This window comes from Marmota flaviventris, chromosome 4, assembly GCF_047511675.1.
Source record: "Marmota flaviventris isolate mMarFla1 chromosome 4, mMarFla1.hap1, whole genome shotgun sequence".
Lineage (NCBI taxonomy): Eukaryota > Metazoa > Chordata > Mammalia > Rodentia > Sciuridae > Marmota > Marmota flaviventris.
Window position 1 is genome coordinate 133,550,255 of NC_092501.1, and position 23,255 is coordinate 133,573,509.

A 23,255-nucleotide genomic window follows, 5' to 3' on the forward strand; every position below is an offset into this window, starting at 1 on the left:
TTAGGCTCCGAGAAAGATTTAAGCTACACCCGATTCCAAAATATCCAGGCATCCGCTGTGGATGCCTACATTCCCACACCAGGACCCTTCACTGGCTTCCAGAAAAGTGAGGCCCTTGCTTGCGGCGCAGAGTTGAGTTTCTTCGGGCGCGACGGGATGTATTGAAGGTCCCTAGGAGCCGGTGGGGGCTGTAGGGGTAATCTGGCAGGGCGCCTGGCGCTGTAGGTATTGCGGTCTTCGCGAGCCCCCTTGTGCGAGGCCGTGTCCCCCTTTCCCCGGCTTCTGGTGCTCTCAGGTCGCGGCCCGCTCCCGGAAGCCACAGAAACTGGTAACAAAGAGCCTGCTGGGCCGCCCGCTGCCCGGGCTGGGGGACCCAGAAGTCTGGAGGAGTGGCTGGTAATGACCGCGAGCCGAACCATGAGTCCAAGATCACTGCGGTGAGGGGCGCGGCCGGCGGCCGAGGCGCTGGTGCAGGCCGAGACGCCGGCGCTCCACTCCTCGCCGCCTGCGGCACTCCGGAGCTGGTGCCTCTGCTCTCCTGGCCGCTCCACTGGGGAAAGTGGTTTCCCGGCCTCTCCCGGGCAGCTCCTGGTCCTCAGCTGCAAAGGAACGGCGCTCAGCCCCGGCCCGAGACCCCGGGTTTCTCTGCAGGACACAGAGGACCTGGCTCTTCCCCGAGGTGCCCCGAAGCTTTGTGTGAAGCATCTGGAGAAGCCGACAGGAGGGATTTTTGTTTTTAATAAAGTTTTTTTTTTTTTTTTTAAGTCTCCGTTTTTAGAATTTTTTCGCGGAGTTTGCATTACACTCTACCTCTTCGCCTTCTTTCTCCTGCTCCTGGAGTGGTTTATTCTTCAGCTGTAAACATTTTTACTATCAGTGGAGCAAACCAGAGATGAACGTTTTGTGATTGAAAGTGTAACCATTAAAAACCACGTCGAAATAGTATAGTCAAGATGGACAAAAAGTCCTTCGAGACGGTGCTGGATGAAATTAGAAAGGTAATTGCACTTGATGCCTTAAATTAATCTGCGGAATAGGAATCATCGTGGTTTAGTTTCTTGGAGGTACTGTGTGTAGATTGCACAAAATAAGAATCAGAGCATTGCCAAATTGGTTTGAATTTTCACGTGTAGTGCAGGAGCTTGTGCCTTGATAGGTTTCACCGTACGGATAGCAATTATGTTATCCCAGTTTGAGAATCAGCGCCGCATTGTGGAATTTGTATTACTCCTCAGTTGTGAAGCCTGCTGTGCAAATCCTTAACAGCTGTGCATTTTTGAATAAGTAATTTAATATTTCTGCGGCTACTTTTTTCCTTTCTGTAACACGAAAGTGACTGAAAACCAGAAGTACCACGGTGGAAAGTTTCTATTACGGCAATTATGTCCCCCCCCCCCCAATCTAAAGATAGGCAGAATATATCTGCCTCGGCCAAGAACAAAGTTAATGTTCTGATGATTAAATGTGATTAAATTTACTGTGTTGATAAATTGACCATCGATAACTTGAGTTTCAATTTTTTTCTTATTTTCGTGATTCTTTTTGAGATATAGTTGGGTATCCTGCCTCTAGGAGTGAACACAGGAAAAAATTTGGAATGTCGTTTTGAGCCTAGCATTATCTGAAGCTCAAAAATTAGTTACCCATTTAGAATTTAAAGGACTTCTAGTATTCTGTTAACTGAGTGCCTTGCTTCGGCCTTCTGAGAACTTCTGTGGCTCATTAACTGACACCAAAGGAATTGTTACCACGTGCTTCCATGCTTATTATTTATATCAGCTTATGAGTTTTTTACTAAAATTGTTTCTGGAGCTGCTGTTTCATATTGTTTTTTATAAAATCTTTTTTTTATTGACATGTTTTATTTTTTATATTTGATACTTTTGAATGCTCTTTTTAAAACAAATTTCTACTTTTGTAAATCTAGTTTGTCCACAAGTTTGGAAACAAATACCAATTTGCTAACTGTGTAAAATTAGAGTTTGTCACAATTTGTTCATGAGCTAATTTGTGAATACTGTTTATGAGAAAATAGTTCTAGACCAGCAGATTTCTATTTTTGGATGATACAGGATATCAGTGTATAATTGTTTTGTAGTAAGAGCAAAAGGATTAGTTATTTTTAATGATTAGAGCCACAAAGCTGTGATAACCTGGTGTTTCCATCTTTAAGCTCTGCATATACCTGCAAGGGGAGATATTTGATTTAATTGAGCTCTAGATAGTAGAGGTCAAGGCCACCAACATCTCTTTCACCTACTGATAGATTTCTATGCAGAAAAGGAACCATTAACTAAATGTAACTTTTTGAAATAGGTGGTGAATTCTGTTCCCTTTTGTGAATGAGGAAGCCCTAAAGGAATTAAAATGCCTAGCAAAGACCTTGAATTCACGGACTTTGGGGCTTTTTGTTTTCTCATTTCCCTGGTGAAATACCAAGCCTCAGCTAGACCTTGTCCTCTTGTTTACCTATAACTTAGCACATAATGGGTACTTGACAAATAATAGATAAATTATACATTTACTCTTAAACAATGAAAATTTGTTTGGTTTTCAGATATTGATTACATATTCAGGAATTATCTGTGTAATTTCTACTAATGTGGAATCTGCCTATTACAATTTTATTCCCTTTCTTTGTAAAAGTGAGTAGGGAGGCCCTACAATGTGGGACCTGAAAGGATAGACTGTTCTGTCACCACATGACCTTAGCTGCTGCTGTGTGCCAGGGCTAAAGAAGCCCTGCCACCATTGAGCTGCTTGGGCAGTTTTGATATATGCATATGTGCTCCTTACATATATTAATGATGTTTTTCTGTTTTTTAGGCTGTTTTGACAGAATATAAATTAAAAGCAATTGAATATGTGCATGGATACTTCTCTAGTGAACAGGTACTTTTAATTATTTGTTTAAATGAACTTTTTTACACCATTGTTCTGGTTAATACCAACTTACCAGCTGTTCAAATTCAGAATTGCTTGTACTTTGTTCTTATATTTATTCAGGAACTTTAGAAGCTTGTGGTTTTGACAGAGCCTGAAAGTAGTTAAAAGTGTGAATTAGTCTGGACACAGTAATCAAAAATTATAACCTTAATGATAAACTTACAATATAATGTCAGTAATTGCAAAATTCAAAAGAAAACATGAATAAGTGATGAAATGTGTTCTTATGTGAAGCCACTAAATAAAAATCTTAGCAATAAGGAAATATAAACACTGTGTCTAATAAGTAGTTTCTGCCATAGCCAGAAGACTAGTGTTTTAAGCATAATAGTTTAATGAAAACTTTAACCCCACATTAGGAGTTTGATTTCTTTCTTTTTTTCTTTTTCTTTTTTCAAGATGGTATCTGCCGTATTCCCCAGGCTGGGCTCTAGCCCATCATCCCCCTGCCTCCCCCAACCCCAGGGTCCCCAGTAGCTAGGATTAGAAGAAGTGCAGCCACTGTGCTGGGCAACTTTGATCATATTTAAGAAAAAAAAAAAATTGTGTATGTATATAAACACACAGAAGAAGGATTTCTGAAGGGCACTAGGAAAATTCTTGATAGCAAAATCGGGCAGACATAGAAACGTACATTTAGAAAGAAGTTGGGAAAGGGTGAATCATGGATGAATCTGCAGACTCAGAGATAGTACCAACTTTTTATTTCTCCAGAGTTTGAATACATGTCAGCTTGAATAACTTTACGCCTGAAGTTCTTCTTAGGATTTGCATCTGTTAGTGCCTTTTTAGGGATAGTTTTTCAGCTTTCCCTTTGCTTCACAAGTTGCCTTATGCTCTTTTTTTAAATCTAAATGTTTTGAAAGATTTATGATTTCTTACAACTAACAGCTTTTTTTTCCCACATACATGCATGTGACATTTTGTAGAAAACATCTTCCTTTAGTGATGCCTTTGCTGACATCCTTTAAAACTTTATTAAACACTGAGACATTCTGAGTCTACCTTATTGAAGATTGATAGTTAAGTTTTATGGTTTGTAAAGTACAGCCTTCACTGTATAGTAAGAACACTGTTCCCATAAAATAAGGACATAAACTCTTCCCAAAGTAACTGGAGAGTATGCCTAATATGTTATTTATGCGTCTCTCTATAAGCAATAAAAAGTATTTTCACTTTCTTCCCATATCACTCTAGTTTACACCATTGACTGGTTCTTGTGGAATAATTAAATTCCTAGCACATTTTCAAGAATTCAGGGTAAAAAAACTCAGATTTTAAGACTCTTCCTATTTAATTCTTCTCCCTTTTGGAGTATCCTCAGAGGCTGTGAACCAGAGTGGTATTGATCATGCTGAGACTTGAAAGTTGTGATCTTGAAGCCCTGCTCACCTCTTACTGCCCATCTCACAATGTCCCCTTCATTCATTTGAAGTTCTCTGGTGGTGGTGGGAATTGATGGTAGCCTGGTTCTCTGAGCTGTGAACTGGGAGAGTAAATCTTGGTGGTTCTTACATGATTTACGAGTATTACAGATCCAAATAAAAAGGTAGAAGTTAGTGGACTTATGCTGAATCATACTGTCACACCATTGTGAATGATTAAAACTATGCCACTCTCCATTATTGTTTTAAAGTTTTTCATTCAAATACATCTTTGTGTTCATAAGCTGTCATTTTTATCTCTATCTAGTACTTTTCAGATTTTTTGCCCTCATTAGGATAACCCCCCATTGAATATCTTCCTTTCTTGCTAGACCAGTGCTATTCAATAGAACTTTTGTAATGATAGACATGTTCTTCAGTTACAGTCCCTTATATTAGCCATAAATTTGGTATGACTGTTGAGCACTTGAAATGTGGCTTATACTAAAAAGGAACTGAATTTTGTTGTGGTGGTGGAGGATACTGGGGTATAAACCCAGGCCTTGTCCATGCTACTCCAGTGTTCTACCACTAAGTTAAGTCCCCATCCCCCTTTTAAAATTTTTATTTTAAGACAGGGTTGCCCAGACTGGACTTGACCATGGGATCCTCCTGCATTGCCTCCTAAGTAACTGGGATCGTAGATCTGTGCTGCACCCAGCCAGGAACTGAATTTTTAAATTTTGATTTTTAAGTGATTTAAATTTGAACAACCACACTTAACTGTGTTTGACAGCAGGTGGAGACTCTGGTGCATGCTCATCCCCTGGACTTGGGCTGTGTTGAATTTCACATATTGAAATAAATCTTAAAGAAATGTTTGTAAACCACACTGTAATTAATTCTCTGCTTTCAGGTAGTTGATTTACTGAGATATTTTTCCTGGGCTGAGCCTCAGTTGAAAGCAATGAAAGCATTACAGCATGTAAGTAGTTTGTTTTTGCTTAGAATACAGATCTTAAGTATTTTTACTTCTCCCAGTTTTCTTGGATTCATCTTAACTTGTAATATGTTTGAATTAGAAAAGTTAACCTTAAATTTTATACTTTGATTATTCAAAACTATGTTACAAGATTTTCTAAAGTGTGAAATTTAAATTGCATATACTGTATCATTAAATTGTAAGCCACAATGTCCTAAGTGGCAAATTGACAAACAAAACAAAGGATTTGAATTCTTAAGTATTTTTATGCACTTTCTTCTATTGTTCAATACTTATCTTTACCTGCTTGTATTTAGTCTTAGAAGAGTCATCAGGTTACACTTACATTCTTTAGATCAGCACTATTCAAATGAATTTTCAGTGATGATGCAAATTTTTATATCTGCACAGTCCATTTTGGGAGCCACTGGTCACATGTGGCTATTGAACACTTAGTCTGAGGAACTATTTTAGTTTTATTTTATTGTAATTAGATTTAATGGACACAAGTGCCTTGTGGTTACTGTAAGAGATAACATAGCCTGGAGCCTAGATCAACAACAGTATGTAGATTATACAGTGTTAGCTGGCTGCAGAGGAAGATTTTCTAAGAAGTGATTGGCATGAATACTTTAATAGAATCAATTTACAAGACCTAACTTCCTTAAACTGATCTGCCTAAGAAAGAATTTAGGTGTGTTATGCTTCTATCTACCTCTTTAACAATTGCTTGTTTTCTACTTTACAAAAGAAAGGGTGAAAATCTTTGTGAACCAAAAAGATAAGCAGAGTACAGTTATTCAGCAAGAAATATCTGAGAGGGCTTTGCCTTATTTTATCAGGACAGCAAACCCATGACAACTCTGAGGCCTGCTTGCCTGTCTACCTACTTTATGATTAAAATTTAGAGGTGAGAAGTACATTGCAGGGACAACTCAATACACTTACTTGAATTAAATTAAATCTCACCTTTTCTAACAAAGGAGAGATTAAAAAAAAAAAATTGGATTTTACTGGTGCTTTCACACTGAAGACTTAACTTTGCCAAAAAGGTTGTATAATGAACATTTCTAGAAACTAAATGAGCTAAATTAGCAGTTCTGTATTTTTTACAGATATACACTATCAGGAGTACATAAATCAATTCCTTGGTAGTACATTTATAAAAGGGTTTGAAAATCACTGCTCTGAGTTTTAGGAGCTAGGGTATTAATCCTAACCAATCTTAGTTCTTCATTGATTTTTGCATTTGAATTTCCATAACTGTTAACTAACTATGAATCGACCAAAAAAAAAAAAATTTTTTTTTCTGGTACCATGGGTTGAACTTGGGGTTACTCAACCACTAAGCCACATCCTGAGCCCTACTTTATTTTGTTTAGAGACAGCTTAGTGTCCTGCTGTTGCTGGCTTTAAACTGGAGATTTTCCTGCCTCAGTCTCTTGAGCCCCTGGGATTACAGGTGTGCGCCATTGTGCCCAGCTCAAATTTTTTGAATACTCTTCAGAAATAGAGATACCCCAGAGAAATAATTATGTAACATCTCACATCATCTTGGATAGTCACAATGTATGCTTAACGTATCAATCTTATGATGGCTGTTCAACAGGGAGCCCAGTTTAGCTAAGTTTTGGTCTAGCTTTTGTGACTAGTATATCCTTTGCTGTGTAACACTAGCCTCTTGCACAGCTTTTTGGCAAGTGATCTGTGGCATACCTGCTCCCACCTCCCAACTCGGGAATATAATTTTTTCTCACTCCTTGACCAATTGAGCCTCCTAGATATGTACTTTTCTGAGAAGGTAGTACTTGCTAGTTTCTTTATTCTATAAATGAACACATTGAGAAATGTGGATTAAAAGAGAGCTCATAAGAGAACTGAGATCTTGATCTGAAATTGTTACATTGAAAGAAAGTAAGGATAATTCACATATTTTCAGAACTTTCATTTGAAGTTTCACCGAAAATATACAATATTTCACCTAACTAAAATGTTTACATTAAGAGTATTTAACTATTTCAAAAAGAGAGCAATTTCGGGTTTGTATTGTAGCTCAGTGCTAGAGCACTTGCCTCGTGTGTGAAGCACTGGGTTCAATTCTCAGCACCACATATAAATAAATGAATAAAATAAAGGTCCATCAACAACTGAAACAAATATATATATAGTATGTATACATATATATATATATATATACATATGTATGTGTGTATATATATATAATATATATATATAAAAATATATGGCAATTTCCAGCATGAAGATTTTACATTGAAAATAAAATTATCTTTTATATTAATAGAAAATGGTAGCTGTTCACCCAGCAGAAGTGGTCAATATACTCAACTGTTTCACCTTCAGTAAAGATAAGCTAGTTGCTCTTGAACTGTTAGCTTCGTAAGTATTTCTTTTTTCTATTTACTTCAAATTTGGATGCTTTTTAATTCTTCTAACTTATATAATTTGAATACATTAAGATATAACAATAAGTAAACAAATCTCTCATAAAATATAGTCTGAAAGCATAGGGATGAATTCAGATTTCTTTGTGGATAAACATTCAATTTACTTATTACACATATGGTTGTAACTTAGAAAATAGTGGGGCTTATCAAGATTTTTTAATTTTACTTTTCTACATTTTAGTAGCTTGTTTTGCCTTCATATTCTGAGTGACTTAACAGGCAAGTTGGTAAAGACATAGGAGTTTAAGAATTGTCAGTAGAATAAACAACTTAAAGCAGAGGTTCTCTGCTCACCCATAGCATATTTGGGGATACTTTAAACACTATGAGCAATATGTAAATATTTTAAGTATTCTGTGGAATAGTCCTTCTGATTAATGTAAATTAGTACAACTTATCTGGAAGGTAAACTTGAAGAGCTTTTAAAATGTCTCTACCTAGGGCAGCATTTGATAGGTGATCATGATAAATGTGAGCATGAAGGGAAACGGAGAGGACCTAACCTAATTCTTTGCATGATTGAAAAGTATGTATTAGTTGTTTATTTATGGAGCATATATTTTACAGTCCTTAATGTCTTTATGCATGTCCATAAATACACAAAATTAAAATAAAACATAAGGTAAGACTTCATTTTTAGATTAACTGTAATTTTTATGCATTTAATACATGGTTTATGGGGCTGGGGATGTGGCTCAAGCGGTAGCGCGCTTGCCTGGCATGCGTGCGGCCCGGGTTTGATCCTCAGCACCACATACAAACAAAGATGTTGTGTCCGCCGAAAACTTAAAAAATAGGTAAATAAATAAATGTTAAAAATTCTCTCTCTCTCACTTTAAAAAAAAAAATACATGGTTTGGCTCTATTGCAATAACGTTCAACACCATCAGAGAGGGCATATTTTCAAGATTCTCAAAATAATCATTTTATTTACAGTATTACTTTGTCACTTTCCAGTAATCAGAAAGGTAAACCTCAGTTCAGTTATTATATTTATCTTTATAATATAAATTGACCTATTAAAAGTAAATAATCACATTTTCTCCCTATGTCATGGGAAAGCTTTACTCAGATTTGTCTGTGTGGTAATCAAAAGCTGCTGAACTCTGTGTGTATTCTTAAATGAAAAACTAAATTGTATTTTCTTGGTAGAAACATTGTCGATGCGCAGAATTCTCGTCCCATTGAAGATTTGTTCAGGATAAATATGTCTGAGAAGAAACGGTGCAAAAGAGTACTTGAACAGGTAATTGTTCTCAAGATTGCTGTGCCGTTTTTTCTGAATGGTAGCAGATGAAAAAAGCACCTGTCTTTTTTCTCTGTTAACTTTGAGAATAACCCGAATGCTGGTATGTGATGAGTTAAGAGTGTACATTCCTGCAGCTCATGGAGTAAAATAGATCTGGTTGAAGGGGATAGTAGAGCAGGGAGAGATGGCTTGAGAGTGAAAAGCATCACATTGTGCCCCATGAAGCTGTTACGTCTTGGTCCTTTGATAGCTTTGCCATTGCTGCCGATTTTTGTTTTTAATTTTATGTATTTAGGAACTTGATTTTTTCAAATTTGCTTTGTTTTCAGGCTTATGTTAATTAGATTCCTAAGAGATTAATACCAAAGCCAAGTTCCGGTTTATTTAAACCTACCAAAGTGGGAAAAGCAGTTCTTGTCCAAGCCTAGAAAACTTGATATGTCATCTAAGTTAGTAAGTTCCTGGGACTGTGATGTCTATAAATTGAATTAATAATTCAGAACCTCCTTGAAGAAGATGCATATTGCTCTTGTAACTCTGTCCTATTTAATTCTTATATCTTCCTCTGAGCTTAGGGAGGGTAGGCAACTTTGCTTTAGTCCTATGTTATTGTAGTAGAGATAAGGTCTGAGCCTACAATTCTTTTACTTTTTAATGAATTCATTGGGTTTCTTGACTGAAATCTTTATGGTATCATGCCTCTGCCACTGTAGTTTTATTCCTTACAAAGTGTTTTGTTGATGTTACCTTTTAACACAAAAGTTCCACGTCTAAGAATTTTTTCCAGTGGAACAACTAGAAATACAGTCTTATCTAAATGCTTTTACATAAATTTATAATAACCAAAAATAGGGATGATTTTTAGAGCTGAAGTGTTTAGTAGGGGGCTGGATTATATCACCGATATGATATGTGTTGTGGATGAATTTATGAAACCGATATAACTATAAAAATGTGTGTAAAATCATGCATACTTGTAAAATCTTTATATATATGTAAAACCATATAATCACAATCACATATATATTATATTTTACATGTCTATATATAACTGAATATTCCTGTAATACAGTATAGTCTTGTTGGAATATATTTGCCTTCTGCAGTGTTTATCATTCATCTAATAATAATTTTTTTTAAGAGAGAATTTTTTAATGTTTATTTTTTAGTTTTCAGTGGACACAACATCTTTATTTTATTTTTATGTAGTGCTGGGATCGAACCCAGCGCCCCGCGCATGCCAGGCGAGCACGCTACCACTTGAGCCACATTCCCAGACCTCATCTAATAAATATTGAGCTTCAACTCTGTATATGTGAAGCATCATTTTAGAAGCCAGAGATCTAGTAATGAAAAGCCTAGACCCAAATCCCTTCTGCTACTGTGTCTCAAGGGTGTAACATTATTCTGGACATCATGTGGTCAAGTGTATTGAGCAATGCAGTTATTTGAATAGTAGCATCCTCTGTTATTTGTTTGCATTTTTCCCACTAAAATGTAAACTTTTTCGGAGCGAGGACTTTGCCTCTTTCACCCCTGTGTTTTTCTTGCCTTGCCTTTAATGAGCTTGGTGTTTAGAGATTTGGACTGTATTATTTCTTGTTGGTTGGTGAAATGGAACAGATTTGATAATAAATAGACTTTTTTTTTTTTTTTTGCACATAATTTACAGAATGCATTGTGAAGATTTCTTTGTTTAAGGGTCTGTTAGTTGCAATTTAAAGTATATTATACCATTTTAATAATTCCACCTAAATAAAGTGATTTTGCATATTGCCTTTGAACATGTTAATCATTGCAAGTGCTGACTGATGTGTTAACAGATTGAATGTGATGCTGTTCCTTAATTCATGTTTTTTAGCTGGGATTCCTAGTATCCAAAATATTTGATTTTATGGGTTTGACTTTTTTTTTTTTTTAACCACTCTCCTCTTTTGTATATTACAGGCTTTTAAGGGGGGCTGCAAAGCTCCTCACGCTATGATATCTTCTTGTGGAACAATCCCAGGAAATCCATATCCCAAAGGAAGACCTAGTCGTATAAATGGAATTTTCCCAGTAAGCATACTTTTATGACTGTATATGAAACTTCTCATGACTAAGTGTGAAATATAACCCAAGTTAATGATATTTAAGGGAAAATACCAGTTGATGATGCTTCTGCAAAGGAAAGGAATTTCATCATGTCATCAGCATAATTCATGGATTCATCACTGATTGAAAGTTCATGTGTAAATTTCATTAACATTTGTGTAAAATCTTCAAGCCAAACAAAAAAAGATGATGATTTTGTTTTATTTTGTTTCCATATTTTAAAAGTACTGATTTACATTTAATAAAGGAAAATTTCTCAAATCGTCAGTAATTTTCAGTTTTACAGTTAAATATGTTTGGGAAACTTTGCATGCAAAGAGGAAGTTTAAGAACTTCATCAGGATCATGCAGCCAGCCAGGGCAGAACTGGGTCTGGAATTCAAGTCTTATTCTTACCAGCTTTATCTCTTATCGTTGTTTTCTGTTTTAGTATAATACAGTGTGGTTGTTCTGGCTTGGGTTTATTTGAAATCTCAATTACCTTTCTTCCCCACCTCACCCCTCTTTTTTTTTTTTTTTTTTTTTTTAATAACACAGGGAACCCCTTTGAAAAAGGATGGTGAAGAATGTACAAATGAGGGCAAAGGCATAGCTGCACGGATTCTTGGACCATCCAAGCCAGTATGTGTGAAAATAAAAGAGAAAATAATTCTTAACTCCTAGTAGTTTTCTATTAAATTTTTGTATTGCAAAGTTTAATTATGTTAGAAATGCTGGAAGAGTAAGAGAGAGTAGCCTAGAGAAGTATAGTGTAATCAGCAGTGTTAAGACCCTTTTTGAGGTTAAGCATTATTTTAAAGTGAGATGAGTTAATTATTTTTATTGTTTTCTCTGGACACATTCAGTTGTTCAGTTCAAAGTGTGATGTCTGCTTTAACAGATTCTGGTTTAACAAAACTCGGGTTAATTTTAGTGAAACAAGAATGACACCAGGAGACTGAGAGTCTTTTCAAGGGTGTGATTATGGTGATTAGAATGTAAACTGAACAGGCAGAGGTAGCCCTATGGGTTTAAAGTATTGTTAGAATTGAAGTATTAGAGGCCTGTACTCAGCCACCTTGTAATCTCTGCCCATCCATATGACAAGAATGCCAGTGGCTGTTTTTTGTGACAGCTAGAAAGAAACTGGGTCCCTTTCCCCCAGTGGGTCCCTTCTGCACTAAAGGCATTCATGCTCGCCCCCCTCTCTGTAGGTAAAAAGTACAGCATTTGCCTTAGCTTCAAATACTTGCGGTTCTCTAAAAACCCATTCTTTGAATATTTGTTATTTATGTAATGCCATCAACTATAAAAGTATTTGTGCATTTATGAATTTTAGAAAATGAAAAAACCCTGAAATATTCAATTCCTAGTTCTAGTATACATTTTATGAAAGTTGTCAAAATGCCAAATGCTAAAACAAACAGTGCATTTATCTTCCAGAAGAAGAAAAGAGGGTAAAAATTATAGGATGAATTCCTAATCAATTGAGGAGGATATGGCCATTGGGGTTCTTATGTAGCTGAGATTCCAAAACCTAGTGGATTTATTGCATTAGTTAATATAAGAGGAGAGGAATCCTTGGATTAATTTTGTCTGGATCAGAGAGTAGTTTGCTATTTAGGATAAGTTCTGACCCTTCATTGGAGATGATTGGGTAGTGAAATTAAAAAAAAAAAAAAAAAATACTTGGCCATCTTTGGCAGAATTTACTTTTCAGAGTACCTAGAAACTACTTTTATTAAAGCAAAGAAATTTCCCTCATTTATGCCATTTCTTAGGCCAGTAGCATTTGATCTTTGGGGACATTTTTAGCCTATTAGAACTAAACATTTTAAAAGGCAGGTTGTATTTTGTTTTACCAGGAGACATCTTACTTGGCTTCCTTCTAACTGCTGTTCTTGTCCTGTCTAGCCTCCTTCGACATACAACCCACATAAACCTGTTCCTTATCCCATACCTCCATGCCGGCCACATGCAACCATTGCACCAAGTAAGGAGTTCTCTTATTTTTACTTCTTTTTCTTTTTTCCTGTTTATTAATTTGAGAGTAAATTCTAATTTTATGTAATTGGGAAACCTGCTGCACTTATGAAGTTCTCTGAGAGTTTGCTCACAGTCAGCTACCAATTTCTAGGTCTGCAATACTATATCAGGCAGAGTTTATTTTCCTTGTGGTATTTATTTATATTTGTTAATATTTATTTATATTTATTTTTCTTACTATAAGTTAGTTGCAGATTATTTTTAATCATTCCTTATTATGGGTTTTCACTGTGGTAAATGACCTTGAATCTTTTTTATTTTTTTGGTAATTTAACTTACAATATTGTCAAATATAGATATTTAAATTAAATGTATGGCAGATTCTGCCTGCCATGCCATTCAGTGAACTTATGCCTGAAATGAACATGTAATGGGAATAGCCATCTCCTGTTATCTCATTATCTCAGTTTTTATTTAACCCTAGACCCAAATCTATAAGTTGCAAATCCATTATATAAATAATTTCAAATAATAAATGAGATAGCTGCATTAATATACTTTGAACTCCTAACCACAGAGAAATACTAAATTACATATATTCTATTATTTTAGGTGCTTACAACAATGCAGGTCTGGTACCGTTAGCCAACATGATAGCTCCAGGTGTACCCCCTCCATCTTCATATACTCCGAATCCTGTAGGAACAGGTAAAGTCATGATATTTGGAGTGTTAAAAGTAACTAAATTAGTCATTCACAAACATACATTTGGCAGGGACAGTTGTTTGACATGGCATGTCCTAACAATGGGAGCATGAGCTCAAGAGCCTTACCAGTGTGGTGTGAGTCGTTGGTAACATTGGGCAGTTTTCATAATCTTAATGACTTCCATTTCTCCATTTGAAATACAGAATAATACTTTAAAAACTATTGTTTAGTAACATTCAATTAACATTAGAGAGATGATCTGCAATGTGCTATATATATGTAAATGAAAGAATGTGAACAAAGTCCTGTTTGCAAAGAATTTGCGATCAATGAGAAATATAGGCGAGGAAGGAGAAGACAATTTCAGTTTATTTTACTTCATTCATTCTAAACTGCACATTTTTATAGTTTAATTTCTCTGAAATTGGAATGTGCTTTATAGCAAATAGCAGCTAAGATTCTGAGATAGAAGAATGATTATTTCTGTGAAAAAGTACAGGTGGTGTGCAATCTCAGAGGAAGGGCATCCAAACCAGTCTTGTTAAAATAAATATGAGTTGCTTGTGTCATGTATCAGTAGACATTGTTGACTCAGTAATGTCCTAAGTTGAAGTACAAACAGGTAAAAACGGACTGGTAATGAAATACTATGAGAGGAATGACAAGGTGACAATAAGGTAGTTTCTCTGTGGCCTAGAAATACCTGGGGCACAGTTAAAAATATCTTCAGTAGAGATTCTGCTTCAGTGGATGAGAGGTGGTGCTGTGGTATCTTCAGTTTTCCAATGACTCCAAGTGATTCTTATCTTCAAGCATGTTTGGGAAATACTAGAATCTGTGCACACAGAATTCCCAAAGTATCAGCATATCAGGGTTTTTTTTTACAAAGACTGTCTATTAACTGCAAAGTTAAAGAGAACTGAGGGTGTTCTGCCTCCAAACATTTTTTGAAAATTTCAGACACTAGGACAGATGCCTGTCTGCTTTGCCAAAGGAGTGATAGAGAGGGAAACCAGAATTGATGGATATTGGTATGTGGAGCAGAGGGTGGAGTAGCAGAGGATACTCTGCCCTAAGATAATTTATTTTGTGCATATTGGAAGGGTAAAACCCTATGGAAGAGTTGGACACCCCATGTCTTAGAGGGACAGGAAGGGAGTTGGAATCTGTCCTCCTGTAGCCTGAGCTCTGCTGCCAGTTGGCATGATTGTGCCCACTCATTCTTTAATGACAAGGGTTCTACTTGAGTGCCTTTGAGCCACATGTTTGAACAGGGGCTGGTTGTTATAGAAAAAAGAACCATTTCTCATGGGTGATAAACTTTTGACAAACTATGAAGAAGTAATTAACTTAATGGTACAGTGTACAGTTTGGCTAAATTTCTCCTACCATAGGGAGCAAGGACTTTGAAAAGGTAGTGCGAGCATTCAGTTTGAGACCCAACATCGAGGGGAAAAAAGAGAGAAAGTAAAGCGTGATGAGAAGGGTTCATACCGTATATGAAGAATAAATATTTTTTCATTTATTGCCAAACTGTTCTCCAGCAACCCTGTACCAGTTACTTCTGCCCATGAGCATATATGAATTAGTTTCTTCACACCTTCTCAACATGGTAGATAATCAGTTTTCTAATTTTGCCAATTTAATAGTAGACTGTAGTGTGTGTGTGTGTATGTGTGTGTGACAAAAATTTAGTTTTTATTTGGATTAATTATATTTTACTTAGCTCTTTGTTTTTGTGCCTTGATCAGGACACCCTTCCTCAGCCCAAAAGTATGAAAGTATCTTGTATACTCTCACGTTACTTTAATGTTGATTTTTAAATATGTAGCTTTTACTCTACTTGCCCTCTTACACTCAGGGGATTCTGCTCTCATTCACCCAGCAGCCGCCTCCTGCTTCGGTCTTCCTAGTCTTCCACTCCTATAGGCAGCAGTGCAGAGGGGCCTGCTGGTAGCTTAGCCAATAAAAATGGTGTCTGCACTCTCTCCTGCATTTACACTCAGGCTGGCTCCTTTTCAATAATGTGAATTTAACAATGTGAATTTAAACCTTGACAAGTTCAGGGGAGACCAGCAGGGGAAGAGAATGGGTTAAGAGAAAGGAAAGAACAATCATTTATAATCCTCTCAGATTCATTATGACTTTTGTGTATTTCCTTTATTTCTCCATAGGTATTCATTGTGTTTTCTAACTTAGTGTTTGTATGTTCATGTCCTTTGTTTTTCTCATTTTGATACCAATCTCTGATTGTTATGGTGGTGAAAAAATTTGATTAAAGTTTGAAATCAATTTCTGTTTATTTACTTTTACATAGAAAATGAAGACCTTTCCAATCAGTCAAAACCTACACAAAATCAAAGTAAGTACCAGATCTGATCCAGAGATAACATGTCTGTCATGGTTGTCTGCTCTTTGTTGTTCACTGAGGACAGTTTGAATTGATTATATTTGGAATGTTCTAAGAAAAGTTCCTGGATAAAGAATGTAATTGATACTTACTAAAAGTGGCTTAATGAAATGCATATAATAACTACATTTAAAATTAATTCTATTACTTTAATGTTATTTGCAAAACTTGTAATGAAATCTAAGTGCTGTGTAGCATGTGGATCCATATATACATTGTGTGATTTTGAAAGCCTCATTTCTTTTTGATATAAACACATGGAATGATAAAAATCCTTTTTGACAAGTGCTATTTTGGATTCTACTTTTAATTATTTCAGTATTATTAAACATAACTGAATGTAGAAAAGAATAAGTGATGCCGAAGCAGAAAGTAAATTGAAGTGTGGCCAGGACAGTGTTGTCCTGTGGCAGCAGCTTGATACCATTGTATTCTTCCTTTCTTGGAGGATATGAGATGGTTTCAGCTATGAGACCTGGAGTAAGTTCTTATGTAGCAGAGTAGCATATGAATCTAATTACTATAGCAGATGGTTTCAGTGGGGAAATTCCCTTTCCTGAGTACAGTACGTAAAAAGGATGCTTTTGAGCTGGTTTCTAAAGGAAGGAGCAAAATGGGGTGAAAAGAATACCAAGTAAGATGTCAGGATACCTAGTGTCTCATCCTGTCTCTGGAACCACGAGGTTTTGTGACCTTGACTCATTTAATTTCTATGGAAAGATGATTAGGGAAACTTCATCCTTTATGATCAGCTTTATTCATGAATCTGTTTTTGGAAAGAGGTAACCAGGGTGTCATAAATACCATTGGTAGGAGTAGCATAGTTTGATTTCCTATGCTATGTTATATGAACGTGATTAGGAGTTTTTTCTTATTTTTTTTTTTTTAAACCATGTTAGGAAACATTAATAAAGACAAACTAATGTAATAGTTAAGAGTAAGGATCTGACAGGACTAGGTTCAGATCTTGGCTTTACCACTTAATAGATGCATGATCTTTTAATAGCTTGCTTAGCCTCACTAAGCCTATAAAATGGAAGTGTTACTGTCTATCTCAGGATTAATTTGGGAACAAATGAAATGATAGCTATAGATTACTAGCAGGGGTTGTGGCAGATAGTGTTTTAATTATTAACTAAATTATATAGCAGAAATTGATGTTTATCATAGTATGTAGTTGGGATTTTATAGGGGTTTTTGTTTCTATTTTTAAAATTTTTTATTTTAATTTTAGGTGGACACAATATCTCTATTTTTTTTTTTCCTATGTGTTCTAAGGATCGAACCACATAGAAAAAAAAAAAAATAAAGATCTTGTGCCAGGCAAGCAGTCTGCCATTGAGCCACAACCCTGGCACCTTGTTTTGTTTCATTTTTAACTGTAGGCACAATTATTAATAGGGCAAAGCTTGTGCTTTATTATATTAAAAAGTATCTAGTAGAAGTAGCTGTAAAGATCACTCTAGGATTAGCTTGGTTTTCTCTTGAGATTATCATTGACTATATAGTCTTCAGCACATAGTTAAATCAGATAGTGGATTCTCAAATTTTTCCAACCACTGTAGACTTAAATACTTTTTTGGTACATTATTTACAAAATCAAAATTAGAAATATATTTCTTATGTGTCTAGTTCTTATGAAATAAGATTAAATCCATTTTCATAGGTACTCTAAAATGATAGTCTAGCTTTCCTGAAATTAAATCACTACTTAACAATACAAACACGGTGGGACTGGAATATAGTTCAGATGTAGAATGTGTGCTTTAGTTCAGTCTCAAAGCTTGCCCTCAAAAAAACAAAGGCATGACTATGGTTTAGGCTTGGCCTTTTGAGTTTGCAGTTTTATGCATTTATGTATTATGGTTTCTGAATTTTTCCTCCTATGTTTCTTTTGTAAAACAACGGCAATGCTTATTCAGCCCAGTGCACTCTTTGACCATTACAAATGAATTAGGTCTATTTGTTTACCTCTATTATTCCTTGGATGTCCTTCCCCTGTGATTAACATGGCATTATTTCATTAACATGTCATCTCTTCATATCAAATAGTTTTACTTATGCGTAGATGTTTAAATGTCTGTTTTAGTTCATAAAAATGATTTCAGTTGATTATCACTGCAGAAGGAACATTCCCTGTTGAATCAGTATAAGTATAGTATGAGTGCAATATTGGTCAGTATTAGCAAAAGCAGCAAGTGGGGACCGTACATATTAATAACATGTACTACTAAATTCACCTCACTGGGTGGCAACAAACAATACTGAGAGAGAGGGACGTGAATCCTGGAAGACCTAGTATGTCCCTGAAAGGGAAGTGGTGTCCTGAAAGCTCTTGAGAAGAGGACCGGTTTGTTATTATTACTCTAAGTGATTTGAAAGAAAGAAAGTCAGTGTACTAACACTAATCACAATTAAATGATTTTTTATTTTTATTTTAAAAAAAGAAAAATATGAAATTTTCTAAGCTTCTCAAGGCTTCCTCAGTGTGACTTGGTGGATGTTCTGGGCACTGTCTAGAAGACATTTGGATCTGACTGAGACTTCAGAGTGAAGATAGGATAGTGGAATCTAGAAATTTAGATATTACAAGAGCTGATTATAGATGTCATATATTTGTGAAATATGACAAAAATCATTATACATTTCTTTGGAGTTCAAATTGGGCATTTCGACATAATAAATTCTTGCCTTTTTCTCTTCCTCACACAGCATTTTCTACCCCAGCAAGTCAACTCTTTTCTCCCCATGGTTCTAATCCTTCAACACCTGCTGCGACTCCCGTCCCTACTGCATCCCCAGTCAAGACAGTAAACCATCCATCAGCCTCAGCAGCTGCCACCGGTTCTGGAATGAACATGCCCAATACTGTCCTCCCTGTGTTCCCAGGGCAGGTCTCCGCAGCCATTCATACACCTCAGCCATCGACGCCAAACCCTACAGTTATCAGGACCCTCTCATTGCCTACGGCACCCATTACTTCCATCCACAGTACGACATCTGCTCCTGTTCCTTCTGTTTTTTCTGGCCTGGTGCCACTGCCAGGTCCTTCTGCTACTCCTAACCCAGCCCCTCAGGCCACAACCACTCCTCGGGCTACTCTGGCTTCCAGTGAATCATTTGCTTCTACTTCTGCTCCTTTCACTAGCCTCTCCTTTTCTGCCACCTCTGCTGCTGCTTCTACCAACAATCCAAATTCGGCTTCATTATCATCGGTTTTTGCAGGTCTCCCTTTGCCCTTAACACCAACCTCCCAAGGTATATCCAACCCGACTCCTTCTGTAATTGCGGGTGGTTCTGCCCCCAGTGTTGCTGGTCCACTTGGTGTAAATAGTCCTCTTCTGTCTGCTTTAAAAGGCTTTCTGACATCAAATGACACCAATTTAATCAACTCCTCTGCTTTGTCATCTGCTGTCACGAGTGGGCTGGCTTCATTATCCTCTCTTACTAAGCGAAACTCTGATTCTCCTGCTTCAGCGCCTAGCAAGTGCTATGCACCCCCAACTGTCCCCACCCCGCAGGGGTCTTCCACTCCTGGGCTGGCCATGTTCCCAGGCCTGCCGTCCCCTGTGGCTAACCCAACTTCCACTCCCCCTACGCTGCCTGTGCAGTCTCCTTTGGCTACTGCTACGTCCTCCTCAACATCAGTGCCCGTTAGCTGTGGCTCCTCAGCCTCCCTTTTGCATGGCCCCCACCCAGGTACCTCAGACCTGCATATTTCACCTACCCCTGCAGTTACTACCATTCCTGTAATGATCAAAACCGAGCCCACAAGTCCTACTCCCTCGGCCTTCAAAGGCCCATCTCATTCTGTGACTCCCTCTCATGGCACTTTAGGTTTGTCAGGGACATTGGGTCGTGCATATACTTCGGCGTCAGTGCCCGTCAGTTTATCTACTTGCCTTAATCCTGCATTATCAGGTCTCTCCAGTTTGAGTACTCCCTTAAATGGCTCAAATCCCCTTTCTTCTATTTCCCTTCCACCTCATGCTTCCTCCACTCCTATTGCTCCCGTGTTTACTGCTCTTCCTCCTTTTACTTCTCTGACCAATAGTTTTCCTTTACCTGGCAACCCGTCTCTTAATCCATCGGTGTCTCTTCCAGGGTCATTAATAGCCACCTCATCTACCACTGCCACCTCCGCAGCTATGCCTCCTCCTAGCTCCACGGCAGCTGTTCTCTCAGGGCTCTCTGCCTCAGCACCAGTCTCGGCAGCACCTTTCCCCCTCAACTTATCCACTGCCGTCCCCTCACTTTTTCCAGTTACCCAAGGACCTCTTCCCCCTTCAAATCCCTCCTATCCTGGCTTTTCTGTCTCCAATACCCCAAGTGTTACCCCTGCTCTCCCTTCGTTCCCGGGGCTGCAGGCGCCCTCCACAGTCACAGCTGTCACACAACTACCTGTCGCAGCTACGGCCCCGTCACCAGCTCCTGTCCTCCCGGGATTTGCTTCAGCGTTTAGTTCTAATTTCAACTCTGCTCTTGTTGCACAAGCCGGGTATGTGAATAATGTGGGAATAGGATTGAATCATTCTTCACCTAACATGTAATTCATTGTCTTAAGTTATTCAAATGAAAGTCAAAATGTAGTCATTCAGTCGTGCTGAATTATGTCTTTCTGGGCCAAAACGTCAGTGCTCAAAAAATGTTTTATGGCTCTTGGACTGTTAGTTTAGATGCATATAAAATATTAATACTTATTAGCAAAGTTGTAGAATTTATATTTGGTAATTTAACTTGCTTTCAAAATAGGAAGAATTATATGTAAAACACAGACTGATGAATTCAGAATAATACACTTCATAACAGTAAGTTCTACATTAGTTGAGTGGCTGACTTTTATGGTTTTTTCCAACAGAAGAATAAATTCTAAGTTTTTGTTTTGTTTTCCATACCTTAAGATACTACTTGGTAAATCTAAAAAGAACTTTGCTATCTTGTCTGCAGTTTGACCTGTTTTTCTATCAATTGTTTTAGTTTATCGTCTGGACTTCAAGCTGCAGGCAGTTCTGTTTTTCCAGGCCTCCTGTCCCTCCCAGGTATCCCTGGGTTTTCCCAGAATCCTTCACAGTCATCCTTGCAAGAATTACAGCATAATGCAGCAGCGGCACAGTCAGCATTGTTACAGCAGGTAGGCAGGCGATGTCTTGCATGAATAAAATGGTCACCCATGTAATGGTAATCAGTAGTGTTGATGTTGTGACATCCCAGTATTGGCAAAAAGTGCCTCTTATCAGAATGCCTAGAGTTTTAATATGTAGTTCTCCTCAGACTTGCAAATTATGCTTATCTTCTTTTAGAAGAATAACAAAAGGGTAGGATAAAGTCCATCTGTATGAGTTGTTTTTCCCACTTAACAGATTTTTAAAAATCTGTTTGGAGATTTTACTTAATAAAATATAATCTTTATTCCTGAAAATTAAATTTTAACTTGTCTTCTAAGTTATAATAGGCCTTTCAAACACATTGTAGAAAACCTGTTACTCTTTCTTTGCAAGAATATTTTTTATTTAATTGGCATTTCTATGTCTCTCCTCCACTTGAAGAAGACTGAATATTTCTTTAAAAGATTCAGCAAATGTTCTTTTGCCCAAAATATGTTCTTCCTATTCTGATTATCTGAAGTGTGGCACAGGCCAAAGCAAGTCAGGTTTAATTGAGCTTGGCCCTGTGCTAACCTGCATGTGTGTTCTCTCTTTCAGGTGCATTCAGCTTCAGCTCTGGAAAGCTATCCAGCTCAGCCTGATGGGTTTCCTAGCTATCCTTCAACACCAGGAACTCCATTTTCTTTGCAGCCAAGCCTGTCCCAAAGTGGATGGCAGTGAATATTTTTTAATTTTTATTATTCTTGGGAGCAACATGAGATTTTCTTAAGAACTGCAGTGAACAATCTGACAAATGTGAAGTTGGCCAAAAGTCAGAATATGAAAATGAGGATAATCCTAGGAAAGTTGTGGCAAGAATTTGAAAAGTCTGGTTGCATTTTTTAAAATGGTTTTAAGTATGAATACTCCCCATTTCTTTATGTAAATATGCTGACAATAAATTGTATGGAGAATAGTATTTAAAAAGTATTTGGGAACTTTTCACCTCCCAGTCTGCAAAATTTTGAATCATGTATGTGATCTACATAGAAAGAATATTAAGCAGGAGACTGAACTCCTTATAGCCGAATACAGCCTTAAATCTGCTTGTATAGCATCCATGGACAGAAGTAATAGTTGTGCCTCAGACTTATGGGTTGCATGTGGCCCTGGGGGACTTACTACCCTTGGTATGCATGAATGGTTCCTATTAGCATCAGTTGGAACTCAATACTCCACATGTATACGCAAAAGGGAACTTGACACCCACTATTATTTTTTATTTCTGATATTAATGATCATACATACTGCTGAATTTAACTCAATATATTTCAGGTAAGTGAAAATGGTGCTTAATGTAGTCTTTAGAATGACTTTCAGGTTTTCGACTAAAAATATATATCCAGAACTACTTTCTTACGGAAATATAAGTAAGGAAGGCTTATGATAATATTTGCCTTCAAAACATTTTTCCCAATCTCAGCAGTATCCAAATGAGTGAGGAACACTTGACTGACTCTTGGGCCACCTCTATTACTCATTGTACTCTGGAAGCTCTTGGTGAATGTTTACAATCATGGGATGTCGTATTTCTCTTTGTACTTAAAGTCAAATGCTTATCTGAAATAATTATGTGACAGCAAATAGAGAATACTTGCTCTGTTAGTAATGCAGTGTGTACTCTATTTAAGGACCTGTGGTAGTATAACATGATTGAATGTCATTAATTTAAGAATAACAACTGCCACATTGGGGGCGGGGGGTGTAGGAAAAATGAATTCTAATCCTGTGATTAAAATTGTAAATTATAGAATCTACTGTAGTACATTTCAGCATCTAGAAGTTTTACTTTTATAAAGATGGTGTCTGGAAGATGTTGCAAATGTATTTTCCTTCAACATGGGGAACAAACTTTTTAAGTATATTAAATATTCCTGTATGGTTAGTTTTTAACAATTTTTTAAAATAAACTTTATGGATATGACAAA

The 23,255-nt window shown here is 36.9% G+C and overlaps 1 protein-coding gene across 1 annotated transcript; it reads left to right on the top strand.

The window, feature by feature from the left end:
* The first annotated feature begins 165 nt into the window (after positions 1 to 165).
* Positions 166 to 23,255, top strand: Proser1 (proline and serine rich 1). Its single transcript, XM_027928926.3, has 13 exons — positions 166 to 998; positions 2,827 to 2,892; positions 5,227 to 5,295; positions 7,595 to 7,689; positions 8,910 to 9,003; positions 10,954 to 11,064; positions 11,638 to 11,721; positions 12,994 to 13,072; positions 13,678 to 13,773; positions 16,091 to 16,135; positions 18,896 to 20,681; positions 21,161 to 21,314; positions 21,886 to 23,255. Exons 1-13 carry the CDS (start codon positions 954 to 956, stop codon positions 22,006 to 22,008), a joined length of 2,847 nt encoding a protein of 948 aa, XP_027784727.3. The 5' UTR covers positions 166 to 953; the 3' UTR covers positions 22,009 to 23,255.

Excerpts from the sequence above, each read along its gene's own strand:
- Proser1 (XM_027928926.3), top strand. The coding sequence starts at position 954 with ATGGACAAAAAGTCCTTCGAGACGGTGCTGGATGAAATTAGAAAG. Across the intron at positions 2,893-5,226 it reads GATACTTCTCTAGTGAACAG|GTAGTTGATTTACTGAGATA; the intron begins GTACTTTTAATT and ends CTCTGCTTTCAG. Across the intron at positions 21,315-21,885 it reads AGTCAGCATTGTTACAGCAG|GTGCATTCAGCTTCAGCTCT; the intron begins GTAGGCAGGCGA and ends TCTCTCTTTCAG.